At 48.9% G+C, this 13,659-nt stretch overlaps 2 protein-coding genes across 2 annotated transcripts; one reads left to right on the forward strand and one right to left on the reverse strand.

Moving 5' to 3' along the window:
• Nucleotides 1-4,541: 4,541 nt before the first annotated feature.
• On the reverse strand, nt 4,542-5,734 carry LOC732720 (hemoglobin 2). Its single transcript, NM_001112349.2, has 4 exons — nt 5,591-5,734; nt 5,359-5,476; nt 5,156-5,272; nt 4,542-4,974 (listed from the first exon to the last, which is right to left on the reverse strand). Exons 1-4 carry the CDS (start codon nt 5,683-5,685, stop codon nt 4,729-4,731), a joined length of 576 nt encoding a protein of 191 aa, NP_001105819.1. The 5' UTR covers nt 5,686-5,734; the 3' UTR covers nt 4,542-4,728.
• Nucleotides 5,735-8,429: 2,695 nt separating this feature from the next.
• On the forward strand, nt 8,430-10,827 carry LOC100856921 (uncharacterized). The gene is made up of 2 exons (NM_001351772.1): nt 8,430-8,689; nt 10,384-10,827. The coding sequence occupies exons 1-2, from the start codon at nt 8,538-8,540 to the stop codon at nt 10,463-10,465; spliced, it is 234 nt and encodes a 77-aa protein (NP_001338701.1). The 5' UTR covers nt 8,430-8,537; the 3' UTR covers nt 10,466-10,827.
• The last annotated feature ends 2,832 nt before the right edge of the window (nt 10,828-13,659 follow it).

Below are 13,659 nucleotides of genomic sequence, written 5' to 3' on the forward strand. Positions count from 1 at the left end.
TGGATTGATTTATAGCATACATGTGTTTATGCCTTTGATCATGTTCCTTTTGCATTGTGTTGTCTATTTATGTTTCTTAAGTTGTACATGCACTCCCCGGACCTCACAAGTCCTTTGCCAGTGATGCACAAATTTAGGGGGAGATGTGCTACAACTTGACCCTTCGAGACTAACTGTGTGCTTGAGTTTGCTTAATTTAGTCTCAAAGGAGGATTGAAAGGGAAAAGGTGAACTTGGACCATGCAAGACTTCCACTGCACTCCGATGAACGAGTAACTTCTTCCAAGTTCATCTTAGTACTCTTATTGCCTTTTACTCTTAGTTGAAGATTTTTGGTGAGGCAATGGGTTTAAAGGGCCAAAATTGATCCCGTTTTGGTGCTTGATGCCAAAGGGGGAGAAAATAAGGCTAAAGCAATAAATGGATCAGCTACCACTTGAGAATTTTGAAAAAGTAGAGTTAGAGTTTTTGTTTGTCAAAATACTCTTGTTTGCTTCTTATTATCAAAAGTTAGTCCCTTGTGGGGAGAATGGTTGACTATGGGAAATAGGGGGAGTTTTTGATACTGTGATCGATTTCTATTGGAACAACTCTCTTTATGTCTCTACAAGTGTGTTTGACTTAGAGTTAAGAAATTGAGGTCGATTTGCAAAAACAAACCAAGTGGTGGCAAAGAATGATCCATATATGCCAAATTTGATTCAAAACAAATTTGAGTTCTTATTTGAATTGATTTTGTACTTGTTCTACTTGCTGTATGTTGTGTTGGCATTAATCACCAAAAAGGGGGACATTGAAAGGGAAATGTGCCCTTGGGCCATTTCTAAGTGTTTTGGTGATTTAGTGTCCAACACAAGTGCCTAAGTGTCAAATGGTGGACAAAGTACAAATCAAGTAAAAAGGTATGTTTCTTAGACTTAGTACATTGTTTTAGAGACTAATGTATTGTGTCTAAGTGCTGGAAACAGGAAAAGAACAATTGGAAATGTCTTGGCTCGAGCAGCCAAGACTCTGCTCAGTCTGGGTGCACCGGACTGTCTGGTGGTGCACCGGACAGTGTCCGGTGTGCCAGGCTGGCTCAGGCGAACTTACCGCTCTCGGGAATAAATTAACGGCGTACGGCTATAATTCACCGGACTGTCCGGTGTGCACCGGACTGTCCGGTGAGCCAACGATCAGCCGGGCCAACGGTCGGCTGCGCGATCCGCGCGAGACACGTGGCCGAGCCAACGGTCGGGAGGGGGCATCGGACTGTCCGGTGCGCCAACGGCTCCAAGGCTGCCAACGGTCGGCTTCGCCAAATAAGGAAGGAAATCCGCACCGGACAGTGTCCGGTGGTGCACCGGACTATCCGATGCACCAGGCGACAGAAGGCAAGAATTGCCTTCCCGGATTGCTCTCAACGGCTCCTAGCTTCCTTGGGGCTATAAAAGGGACCCCTAGGCGCATGGAGGAGGACACCAAGCATTCCTTGAGCACTCTTGATCACTCACACTCCATTCTTGCGCACTTGTTCAACATTCTAGTGATTTGAGCTCCGTTCTAGTGTGCTAGTCTTTTGAGCTTAAGTCTGGGTCTTGTGTGTGCGTATTTGCTGTGATCTTTGTGTCTTGTGTGAGTTGCTAATCCCTCCCTTACTCCGTGCTTCTTTGTGAACATCTTTGTAAGGGCGAGAGACTCCAAGTTGTGGAGATTCCTCGCGAACGGGATATAGAAAAGAAAAGCAAACACCGTGGTATTTAAGTGGATCTTTGGACCGCTTGAGAGGGGTTGATTGCAACCCTCGTCCGTTGGGACGCCACAACGTGGAAGTAGGCAAGTGTTGTACTTGGCCGAACCACGGGATAAACCATTGTGTCTACCTGTGTTGATTCTCTTGTGGTTATTATGTTTCGCTAAGACTCTTCTCTAGCCACTTGGCAATACTGTGCTAACGCTTAACCAAGTTTTTGTGGCATTAAGTTTAAGTTTTACAGGATCACCTATTCACCCCCTCTAGGTGCTCTCACACGCGCAGGTGAGATCGGGCGCGACGACGTTGGGCTGGCGAGGGAGAGAATGTGTAGTGGGCCGAATGGGGTTGGTTGGTCCATGAAGCTTTTTATCGTTTTCTGTTTAATTTTTTTGCCTTTTCATTTTCAAATTTCAAAGTTGAATCTGGATCTTGCTATGAATTTCACCATTGGCCAAATGTTCAACTTCATTTCTCTAGTGTAAGAATAATATATTTTTATATATTTATTTTTATCCACAAAATATTTTATTTCTCCTCCTTTCTAATTTCTAGAATTCCTTTTACATTATTTTTGTATTGTCACAAAATGCACACAAAATGAAAATCCCAGCATGATGCATAATTTAGTGTCAAATATTTTATAATTATTTGTTTTTTAAATATGGTGTTCACATGTGAGGGTACAAAAAGGTCAAATTCACACATAGATAAAGTGAAATCGTTTCTCCTGTTATATTATCTCTACAAATTACAATTTGGGTATTACACATATAATAATTTGTTTTGAAAAAATAGAGGCATATATGCAAAGTTTAAAAAATAGGGACAAATCTTCAGTTACACCCTAAAACAGGAGCACTAACATAATTGGCCCCTTTTATAGGGTTCAGGCTTTGGTATGAGTACCATGGGTCCTCTTTAGCGTGTGCATTACTTTGGAAAAACGTGGCAGTTGGCGTGACCGAAGGCGGGCTGGCAGAGATTACGTCAGCAAGCGCACGAAAGCGGCGCGCCAATCGCCAACCAGGCTTTGGCCCCACCTGCAGGGCTCGTATCCTCCCCTGAGGTGGGCCCGGGGGCCACTGTCGGTACCCTGAAACAGGGGTACCCCTTACTACAGTATAAAGACGCGGTACCGCGCGACTATCTCTAGCCGCGTGGAGAACAGCACCCGACTCCCCCACGTGACCAGAGAAGGCGATATCCTCCAAGGTATCAACGGTGGGTCCGAACCCCCATGGGAAAGTGTTGGACCCGTGCATATGCGGACCAGACCTCCTGGCAGGGTCTAGGGCCTCCGCGGATACAAACCGGACCCCCGGGACAGGTCCCGGACCTCTCTGTGTGGGGTCTGGGCCACTCTCAGCAGGGTCTCGGGATTCTAGGATAAAGAATACCCAGGCCTTAATCAAGGCCAGGCGAGGGTTCAGAGCCGACACGTGTCCGGACCATACCGTGTACGTTACTGCTCCCCGCTCAGGCGGAGTCCCGATGCTGCCACGTGACCTACCGCCCGTGACGTAAGCCGGCGGGCGGAGCCTGACGTAAGGCCTCTGGGCCGCGCGGCCGCTGCATTTATTGCGGATAAGGCACGTCGCCTGTCTATTCTACTAGCAGGTGATGTGCCGCCTCAGCATTTAATGAGCCCTGCTACTCCGCTGGCAGGCGATGTGCCGCCTCAACATTTAATGTGCCCTGTCCACTCCGCTGACGAGCAGCGACCAGACCATCCTGCAGGCGGCGTGCCTGTCCAATCCGTTGGCAGGCAGTACGCCCGTGCTGCGGCGTACACTGTACTCACTATGGCCCGCGCGTTACCGAGGAAGCAGCCGCGAGATATTAATATTATATGGACTACGGACATTAGGGCGCTTAGAGATCTTCTAGGTGACACTGGCATTGGATACTTCTATTTGTATTCCCTCCCTTTTGCCCCTGGGCCTACATGTCGGGGCTCAGCACCCTTGTACGTGCCCCCCTTGAGCTATAAAAGGGAAGACACACAACGATACAAGGCAGATCCAACTTAGTCTCTCAAGCTTAATACAGCACACAGTGGAGTAGGGTATTACGCTCCGACGGTCCGAACCACTCTAAACCCTTGTGTGTTCTTGTGTTCATCATCCATCTAGACAGCAGACAAAACGCTTAGGCCCCTCCTCATCTTAGGATTTATGGCGGGTGCGTTCCGCCACCCGGCCGGAGAATTCCCTCTCCGACAGTTAGGGTTCGAGATTTCTAGTAGGATTTGTTAGCCAAACCTGCAGGATTAACTCGGGAACCGACTTATAACGGGTCCAGACCTCCCTCCCTTTATATAGACGAAGGGTTACAACCGATTTAAGCCCCTTACAATCGATCCAATTAAAACTATTTATCAATTTTTACCTTATTTGCATCGTTCTTCCAATTTAGGAGTAGAAGTAATCAAGCCTTAGTTTTACATCTAGTTTAGTCTTCACAAAATCTCTCTTCGACTCTACATCGATTAGAGAAGTGTCGGGCGACCTGCTGACCCGGAGCAATATCTTAGAACTCTCTCCCTCGAAGGGATCTCTCTCGAGGGTGAGTTCTAGTGTTCTTCGCGAAAAAGAAGACCCTCGGTTGCGGAAGCGTGCACCGGTGCCCAAGTTGCGGACTATACGACCCTATGTCGCGGAGTGTCCGTGACTCCACAGAGAGCACCGCTAGATAGTTTGTTTCAGTGTTTGGCGCCCAAATCAGCGCCAACACTTATACAACTAGAGATGTCACTGTTTCGGCCTTAAATTCTCACGACGTTCAGTCAAATTTCACTCGCATGACGGGCCTTTTCTGAATATTTTATTCATCATCACAAAAATGATGCGGTCGACAAACAAAAATGCAGCAGCATTAGCGACAGCTCCGTAGTTAGGTATCAGGCCAGCAGCAGTCCAAAAACACCCATTAACGCAGCGGTGCGCGTGCCACGGTCGCTAGCAGAGGAGCGTAGCAGGAGGCTAGGCTAGGAGCTAGGAAGCATCAACAGCCGCGGCGGCGTTCGTCGTCTCCTCCTCGGCGGCGGCGGCGTTCGTCGTCTCCTCCGCGGCGGTGGCGGCGTTCTTCGTCTGCTCCTCGGCGGCGGCGGCGTTCTTCATCTCCTCCTTGATGACGGCGGCCAGCTGGTCGTAGGCCTCCTCCCACGCCGCCTTCATCTCCGGCGTCCACATGTCCGGGACCGCGTCCCTGATGGTGTCCAGCAGCGCCGTCTTGACGACCTGCACGTTTAAAGACGAGCAAGACCGGTGGGTCTCTGTCTGTCAATCGCCACCGCTCACAGCTCACTCACTGCAACCGACGACACTTGCGAGCGCTGGAATATATAATCTGTGCCATCGAGCTTGCACTTGCAGAGGTTCATTGCGCCCCATGGATAGAAACACGTGTTAATGAAGTTACCTCGAAATGCGCGTCGGCGACGCCCGCCCTGGCGTGCGTCGCGCCCAGCCGCTTCAGGGTGGCCTCCCTCACCTTCACGTCGCCGGTGCTCCTCAGCTGCGTCGCCGACTCGCATGCCTGGACGCCAATTAAAGCAAAGCAGCAGGTAGCTAGATGAGGATAGAAACATGCGTACAGTACAGAGATAGATCGAGGTGGCTGACCATAACGAAGACGGTGACGGCGTGGGCCTTGAGCTTGGGGTGTTTCTCCAGCGGCGCGTCGCCGGCGTCGCGCAGGAAGGAGAACATCTGCTTGGCACCCGGCGCGATCTCAAAGATCCTGTTTTTATTTATTTATTTATTTAGCATGGCACGAAAGAAAATGACGGTTCCAGAGTAAACACATGCCATGGAAAACAAATTGCACGCGAATGTACGTAGTGTCATCACACACCTGAGGAAGAACTTAAGAGCAGTCGACTCAGAGTCGCTCTTCATGGCTTTCCATGAACGGAGGACGAGCTCTTCCTGTGCCTCACTGAACCCCATTATTCTTGTCTAGCTACTTCTCAGCGCTTCGGCAGGAGTATGTTTTGTGTGTTCCCCGTGTGATGCTACGCCGGTGCGAGATCTGATCTTCGTTTATATAGGCAACCAGCGTGAGGTGAGGGGAGACCGGGAGAGACTCAAGCTAGGGCTAGCTACAGGAGGCTGTGCTTTGATTTTTCGGAGAGGTGCGTGGCCCTTGAACGTGCGAACGGGGCAGAAGAAACGGGGCAGAAGCATCTTCTGTCCATGACGCTGATTCCCACGAGACCTTTTGTTTTTGAGGGGCGGGGGTATCGTCCCGTCCATGACTCCACGTGCTGGTCACGTCGTGGAAGATTTTAGATCGTTTCCACTACTTTTGGGGTTTTATATAAGGCTATCCACACTCATTCAACTCTAAAAATCCACTCTAAAAAGAATATTTCGTCCTAATCAGCAATATTCTCTACTCTATACAACAATTCCCTGCGCTCATGTTTACTCTACATCTCAACTCTATACCAACTCCCACGTTTTATATTATTTTTCCCACTCTCCTACCCTGCCTACCTACCTCCCCGCTCGGCACTCCGCCTCCCCCGCGGCAGACAGCAGCCGCTCGCCTCCCCTCCACCCGCTCGCTCTTCGTCCTCCGCCTTGCCTCCACCTCCCCAGCCTCCTTCCCTCCGGCCGGCCACCGCGCCTCCTTCCCTCTTCCTCCTCCCCGGCGTCGAGCGGATCCGGGCCGGCGCGCCGCTCTCCTCTCCCACGCCGGCGCGCGCGGATCCGGCGAGGAGGCGTGCGGATCCAGCCCGGCGGCTCGCGAATCCGGCTCGGGCACGCGCGGATCCGGCCAGGCGACTCACGAATCCGGCGAAGCCACGCGGATCCGGCGAGGAGGCGCGTGGATCCGACCCGGCGGCGCGCTGTCATCCTCCACCGATATAAGCCCCTATCTACATCTACTTTCCTTGAGTGAGCATAATATAGATTTTTTGATTCGATTCAAAATTCCAAGATAACTCATTAGAATTATTAATAAGACCGTCCTGATATATTAGGTAGGAATATTTAGATTGCCGATTTTTATGTACTTTATTACTTCTGTTCCAGAGCCTATCCCTATTGTTTATCCTTATGAAATATGATATAAAATTGAAGGTAGAAGAAAGGGATATAATGAAATTCTTGATTTGATTTTCAACCAAACCACGTGGCCGCCTGCTCCTCCGTCCAAGTCCGGCATCGCGCGCGAGGAAGAGGTGGTTGTCCACGTGGAGGAATAGGGTATCCACTGCAAGACGCTATATCTGAGGTTCGAGCTCGCCTTGGGCCCGGTGTAGTTGGTCATACAGTCCACCGCTGCAGGGATATTTTACTGTAAATGGCGATGCATCCAGTTTGCAGTCCGCGAGTGCAGATAGCCTAACACAATAAGGAAATCGTTTCCACTTTCCCTTATCCCTTTTTACTATGAATAGAACATCTAGAGGCGCAGTCTTGACGGAGGTGCTTCCTCTGTCTAAAAAGAAGGAAGATCTTTCTTTGATGGACCACAAACTGGAGAAAGTCTCTCCAGCGAATTTTGTTAACAAAGGGCAGCAAAGTTAGCCACCCGTAAAAAATGTAATACTAGATATGGTTTTAATAAAATTCGATCAAATATGTAGTTAAAGATACTATTGTTTATAATGTCAAATGAGTGTATTTTGCATATTTTTCTCATAATAAATCTAAATATTTTATTTGATACCAAAATACTAATATTTTATATATATTAAATTTAAGATAATTCAACTTATCATTGTGTTAGAATTGTATTCTTTTTTTATAAGTCAATCATGATTCAAGTACCAAGCAACAATACTAAACTGTTCCTCCATGCATCCATCGTCGACATGGGGAGCTTGTTAAAAATAGCCACGAGAAACAGCAAGACAGCTCGGAGTCTTGGACTTGTTAATATACTGGTTGTTTCAAAGATGATTCTTTGGACTGCTGCAACTATAAATTCAAAAAACGGTAGAAATCGATACGGATTAAAACCATATAAACATGTCAATATTCTTTACTCTCTATTTTAAAAGTAGGCTAATATTTTCTTTATAAGTCTTCAATTTTATTCTTAGCTCCTAGCCTCCAATGATAAGACCTCTAACAGTACGTGTACGGTGGACGCCAGGGCAAGAACAGTAGAACACCGAGAGCCTGAGAGATGCTCAACAACGTAATGGCAAACAAGGACGCCACTGAACAGTATCAGTACCTGAGGAAGAACTTGAGTGCAAACGATGCCGACTCGCCCTTCATGGCGTTCCACGCGTTCAGCACCAGCGCCTCTTGTTCGTCGCCAAAGGCGGCGGCGGCGGCGGCAGTGGCCACATCCGACGAAGTCCCGCTTGGTTTTAGCATCCTTCGCCGTCGTCCCCGCGGCTTCCATGCTCGCTGCCTGCTGCTCGTGCCCTGTCCGTTCTGAGCAGCGAGCCCCAGAGTGTTTGCACTTTGCAGGCGCGTGTGGCTGCCTTGCGTCCTGTGACTGTGATCGATACGGATCGTAAGCAGCCAACGAGCATAGGTTGAGCCCATAGATACCGCACTGCTAGTCTGCTACAGCGTGGCCGATGGATGGACCTGAACACAAACGGGCCGAGAGCATGGGCTGGAGGCCCGTGCAGCCCATTTCATCAGCGTGCGGCCCACGGGCTAGCTAGCTTCTCTTCGGGTCGACTGGTGCAGGTGGCCGGCGGATTCTCCGGCTCTCCGCTGTAGGGTTTTCTGGTCCTGGTAGGCGAGCTGGGGAAGACGCAAGGTACTGCGGCTGCGCGCGAGGGGTCGTCGGACGACCGACGAGGACGAGCGGCATAGGCGCGTGCATGGCGCTCACGAACTTCATCCTCACGGTGGTGGGGGTGGGCGCGGCGGTGATGCTGCTGCGGAAAGACGTCAAGCAGTCGGCCACCGTCTTCCGCCGCAACGTGCGCCACATCCGCAACTGGCTCGAGGAGGAGTCCGCCGCCGCCGCCAAGTACGCTCCTTTTCTCCATTTCGTCTGTGCTCTCGCCGCCTCGCCTCGCGTCTATCTATCTGTCTAGTAGTCTTCACGGCCCGTTCGTTAGCCTTAGCCATTGCGGCTGATTTGGCGATTAGACCCGCCCGGATTGGATCTGAGATAGGCTAGCTGCCTGCTACTGGTTATTCAGTGGTGGAAAAATGGTTATGGTGTAGTTTTAGTTTAATCTGGTTAGTTGAGCTGCAATTCAGCCAGGTGGGAGTGAAATTTAGGAGTGAAATTAGGTGGCGTTTGGTTCACAGATGAAATTTCCAGGAGTATGATGAGAGAAATGTCGATTTCTTTTATTTATTTTGGTAGTGATATAGTGAATTAGATACTCATTTGCAATATTTGGCGTGATGGCAATGTACTGTGTAATGGCATAGCAGCGCGATGCACAAATCAAAACAAGAGCTGAAGGATAATCTTCTCCGCATAAGAGATTGAAGGAATGGGAGGGGGGATAAGAAAATTTCAGTTAAGAAATACATGCGCATAAGAACAGAATATGAGATTCATAAATTAATGCTGACTTAAAAAATTACACCAGCTGACAAAAAAAGAAAGAAAGGAATAAAATATCATGAGCTCAGTTGAAGAGTAGGGAAAAAAATAGAGTGGATGGAAAATTCATAACTACCTAAATGAAAAGCAAAAACAAATTTGGTTGACAAATGAAGCAACAAGTCTAGGTGTCATGCTTGCCGCTGGGAGGGTGTGCCAACTGGGTAGAGAACTCAGCAACGGGAGAGTGGCCAGTTCAGGATGTGTTGTATCCCTGCATTCTATATCCGGTGGGCGGAGGATGAATCTGTTTTAAGAGATGGTACTGCTAGAGGGACGTGTGCTGTTTACTGGGTTCATAACTCAGCATTTATGAAACTGACCAAGATGAGGTGGGGTGCAGAACACTCCACTATTGGATCATTGGATGAGAAAATTCCTTGAATGTCACCGAAACTTATAATGATCCCTTATGTGCCGTTGGAAATATATTTTTTCCTTCGACGACACTATTTAAAATTTCCCCTCCCCTCATGCCATCAAGCAATTTTCATTGGATTAAAGCTAGTTAGCATACCATCCAAGCTGTGCCAACGGTCGATGACGGGCCAGGAACATGTGCTGGTGCATTTGGCGATACAACTTTGATTTTGTCCATGTCCATGTGCGGCACTAGTGCAGGACCAATGTAATTAGCCGTGGATGATTAGTCCAAATTGTAATTAGCCAGTGCATGGTGCTCATGGCACAGGGCCGCACCGACCCCAATGAGGACAGACATCACTTTGGCCATTTTACTTTAAATTATTCGGTGGGCTTATTTGGTCTGGAAGTGAAATTTTATTGGAATCAACCATTCTTATATGGATCCAGAATAAGCAATCTACTGTTACTATTTCGAATGAATTAGTGATGATGTGTTTGTACATCAAACTATCAAAGTTTACAGTAGTCGCATTGGTGCTTCAGCGATACCTATTTTTGTTTTGTTTATTACACACCTTTTGTTGTAGCCATTATAATGCTGCGTGTGTCACTGTGTCTTCTCTCATGCTTTGAAGCTCTGCTCAAAGTTGAAACTTGAAACCACCAATAACCATTTGAGCATCACATTTGCTTTAATAGTTCTGTACGGTCTCATGCATTTTCATGATTCAAAATAGATCTACTGAACAGTCTTCAGTGAAGGAGTTGGAGTCCCAAGCTGCCAAGAAAGACGCTGTGCCCAAGGACGACAAACATTAGATGATCTTACACCCTGTTTCTTGTAATGCGTTGGCAGTTTGAGGTCCAGGATTTTGAATTGGTCCTTTAAAAAAATGTATGTGTTGTAGGACCTTTAGTTCTGTTGGAAATTTTACTGAATAATGGAAGACATCTTAGGTTCAAGGTTCTGAAATGGGATCTTATATCTCAATGAGATTATGATGGTGGATATCTGCACATCATGTCTAATCTTTGTCGAGTCTTCCTGTGCTTCAGATTAAATTGTACCTGGAAAAAGGTGTACCATCCTCACTCTACATTAATCTGACAACCCGTTATACATGTAATCCGATAATGGTCCTTGTATTCAGTATTTGATGACATAAGCATTGATTGCGTATAATCTATTTTTATCATATCTTTTAAATCATGAGGTGTCTTTTTCCTTTGACGAAGGGTAACCCAGAATTTGATGGCATGGTATTGGTTGCATATAATCTACATTTGTAATGTCTTACCGATCACTACGTGTTCTATTTTTTTAGGAATCTGGCATTTGGAAATTTCTAGGAATCTGGCGTTCTGGAAATTGGGTGGGATCTAAACAGCCTATTTTATGTCAGTTTCTTGTGCCAGTTTTTGTCAGATTAAAACTAGAAAACCAATGATACCTAGCTTTGCCAATTTTTTTATGATTCAAATAGCAATGAATAAAACCAGATTCTTACAAAAACTAGGGATCTACACACCTAACTTTTTTGCATTTCAGCCCTTTTGGAGTTTTTTTTTTGCACAATTATGCCCTTTGCAGTTTCATTTCAAAAAATAGACCCCAACCTCGGCGCCATCATTATTGGCGCCGAGGTAACGCATAGTGGCGCCAACATAATTGACGCCAACTTTTCCTACGTGGCAGACGATGTGGCAAGTCCCAGGGGGGCGGCGTCATAGATCTTGGCGCCGACCCCCCTGAACAGCGTCGGGCATCGTCGTCAAGGGGGGTCGGTGCCAAGATCTATGGCGTCGACCCCCTAGGACTTGCCACATCGTCTGCCACGTAGGAAAAGTTGACGCCAATGGTACTGGCGTCGCTGTGCGTTACCTCGGCGCCAATGGTGATGACGTCGAGGTTGGGGTCTATTTTTTAAAATGAAACTGCAAAGGACATAATTGTGCAAAAAAACTCCAAAAGGGCTAAAATGCAAAAAAAAATGGTCTACACACCCCACCAGCTTTTGTTCAGAACCCAGATTTTACAAACTCTACGGGCAAAAACTGGTTTTTAAAACCAAAACGAATCCAAATAGGATCTAATTGTTCTCTATGTGTTAGAGTGGACGCACTAACCAGTTCAACCCAAAAGCTTAAGCTGATGGTAGAAGCTGAAGGTAATCAATCCACTTATACACTTCAACACCCCCACTCACGTGTAGCCACAGAGAAAGATGCAAACATGGAAATAAATGTGCGGAGGCACAAATAAAGCCTCTGCCACGATTTGAACTTGAGACTGTCGGCCCATTAAGGTTAGGGTTTTCCTGCCCACCCCATAGCCGTCGGCCACCTCGTGAATAGCCGCCGGCTGCTACTCGTCGCTGTCCCGGGAGGCTCTCGAGACGTCGCCCCCATCTCCCTCCATCACCTGCCCACCCTAGCTCCCTCCTCGCCACGTTGGCCCCCTCTCCTCAGCTGTCGAACGCGGCCCTGCCTCCATCTCGGCCCTAACGGCGCGACCAACCTTCGCCACTGCTCCACCCGTGGCGGGATGTGTTCGAGCACGACTCCAACAACCTCCAATGGTCGAGACCTAGATCGCCCCCCCCCCCCCCCCCGCTTGGAGGCTACACACCACCTCCCCCTCGTCGGCAATGGTGGTTGTCGCCCCAATCCCTAGGGTCGGGCCAGGGCAGATCTAAGCCACTGCGGTCCTGCTGGTCAGCGATCGGCCTCCCTCCCCCTCCCCGCTCTGTCCGTCGTCCCCTGTCGACTGCAGCCGCGACACCCCTCAACTCTGACGGCGCGCCCGCAGCCACCCCTCCCCTTCCAGCCCGGCTATGGCTACCGTCGGATCTTGCGCGCAGGTCTTCACCTCGCGCGTGATGTGCAACCACCGCCCCATCCTCAAGGCGCAACTCCACCTCGACCGTTCAGGCTGCACGCCCTTCCCGTCGTTGCTGCGGACGCGCCGCGCGTTGCTAGTTGCCTCTGCCACGTGTCGTTGCCCATAGCGAGCGCGATCGAGCCCTTTCGATCTCGCCGCACTTGTCGTACCCGCGTGTTGCAGTTCGTCGACGGCGTCGCCATGTTTCTTGCTCCGGCAAGTAGGACATTGTTTTCCTTCATGAGCCGCCCAGCAATGCCTCCTACCACGCTTCTTTCGTCGTCGGTGTCCACCCCCTACTAGGACCGGCGCAACCCCCTGCTCGACTGGACCTGACCCATCGCCCTCCCCCCTCATCGCCGCCATCGTTGGTTTCGTCCCTACCACGACTTTCCCGGCCAATCCTCGTTGCTGCGGCCTTCCCGGTCGGATCCGTTGTTACCCCTTCTACTCTGTCGCGGGGCGTGCCACCCTGACCGCCGCATACGCGTGCGCTACCGTAGGCCTTCCTAGCGGGGCTCCTCGACGACCGAACGCTGTTGCTGTCCCTTTTGCGTCAGGCCTTCAGGCTGCTGCTGTCCCTTTTGCATCGCCCCGCCGACCATTGACGTTCGAACGTCGACCCCTCTCGAAGAGCAGGCTACTGCTGCGCATCTTCTGACCACGACCACTTTGACTTCAACTACCTCAGCATCCAGGGCTATCATCTTCTTGAAGTCCACGTCGGTCTGTACTCCAGCCGTAACATTCGCACCCTCACGACGCTGGGACTGCGGGGGGATTTCAACCCATCGACTCCTACCTTCAGCTTCTACTATAGTCTTATCGTGTGAGGTGACTCTATTGCAACTGCGGGGGATGTTAGACTGTATGTGTGAGTCGGCACCCCACACAGTCTAACACTATGGTCCGCATAATCTTAAGGTACACAAAAACTGTCATTTTGTCTTGTGTTATTGTCATGAGGTGTCTAAGTTTGACTTGATTGAAAATCGAATATGAGAATTCAAAATCATATTTGTATTCACCTTCAAATTTTAATGTACAAATTTGTGCGACATTACTTATTTTATACTCTTCCTATTTTAAATAAATTGTAACATGTAAGGCGTTATATATATATATACTAGGT

The sequence above is a fragment of the Zea mays genome, chromosome 6 (assembly GCF_902167145.1).
Source record: "Zea mays cultivar B73 chromosome 6, Zm-B73-REFERENCE-NAM-5.0, whole genome shotgun sequence".
Lineage (NCBI taxonomy): Eukaryota > Viridiplantae > Streptophyta > Magnoliopsida > Poales > Poaceae > Zea > Zea mays.

Excerpts from the sequence above, each read along its gene's own strand:
- LOC732720 (NM_001112349.2), bottom strand. The coding sequence starts at position 5,685 with ATGGGGTTCAGTGAGGCACAGGAAGAGCTCGTCCTCCGTTCATGGAAA. Across the intron at positions 5,477-5,590 it reads GCTCTTAAGTTCTTCCTCAG|GATCTTTGAGATCGCGCCGG; the intron begins GTGTGTGATGAC and ends AAATAAAAACAG. Across the intron at positions 5,273-5,358 it reads CCGTCACCGTCTTCGTTATG|GCATGCGAGTCGGCGACGCA; the intron begins GTCAGCCACCTC and ends ATTGGCGTCCAG.
- LOC100856921 (NM_001351772.1), top strand. The coding sequence starts at position 8,538 with ATGGCGCTCACGAACTTCATCCTCACGGTGGTGGGGGTGGGCGCGGCG. Across the intron at positions 8,690-10,383 it reads GAGTCCGCCGCCGCCGCCAA|ATCTACTGAACAGTCTTCAG; the intron begins GTACGCTCCTTT and ends GATTCAAAATAG.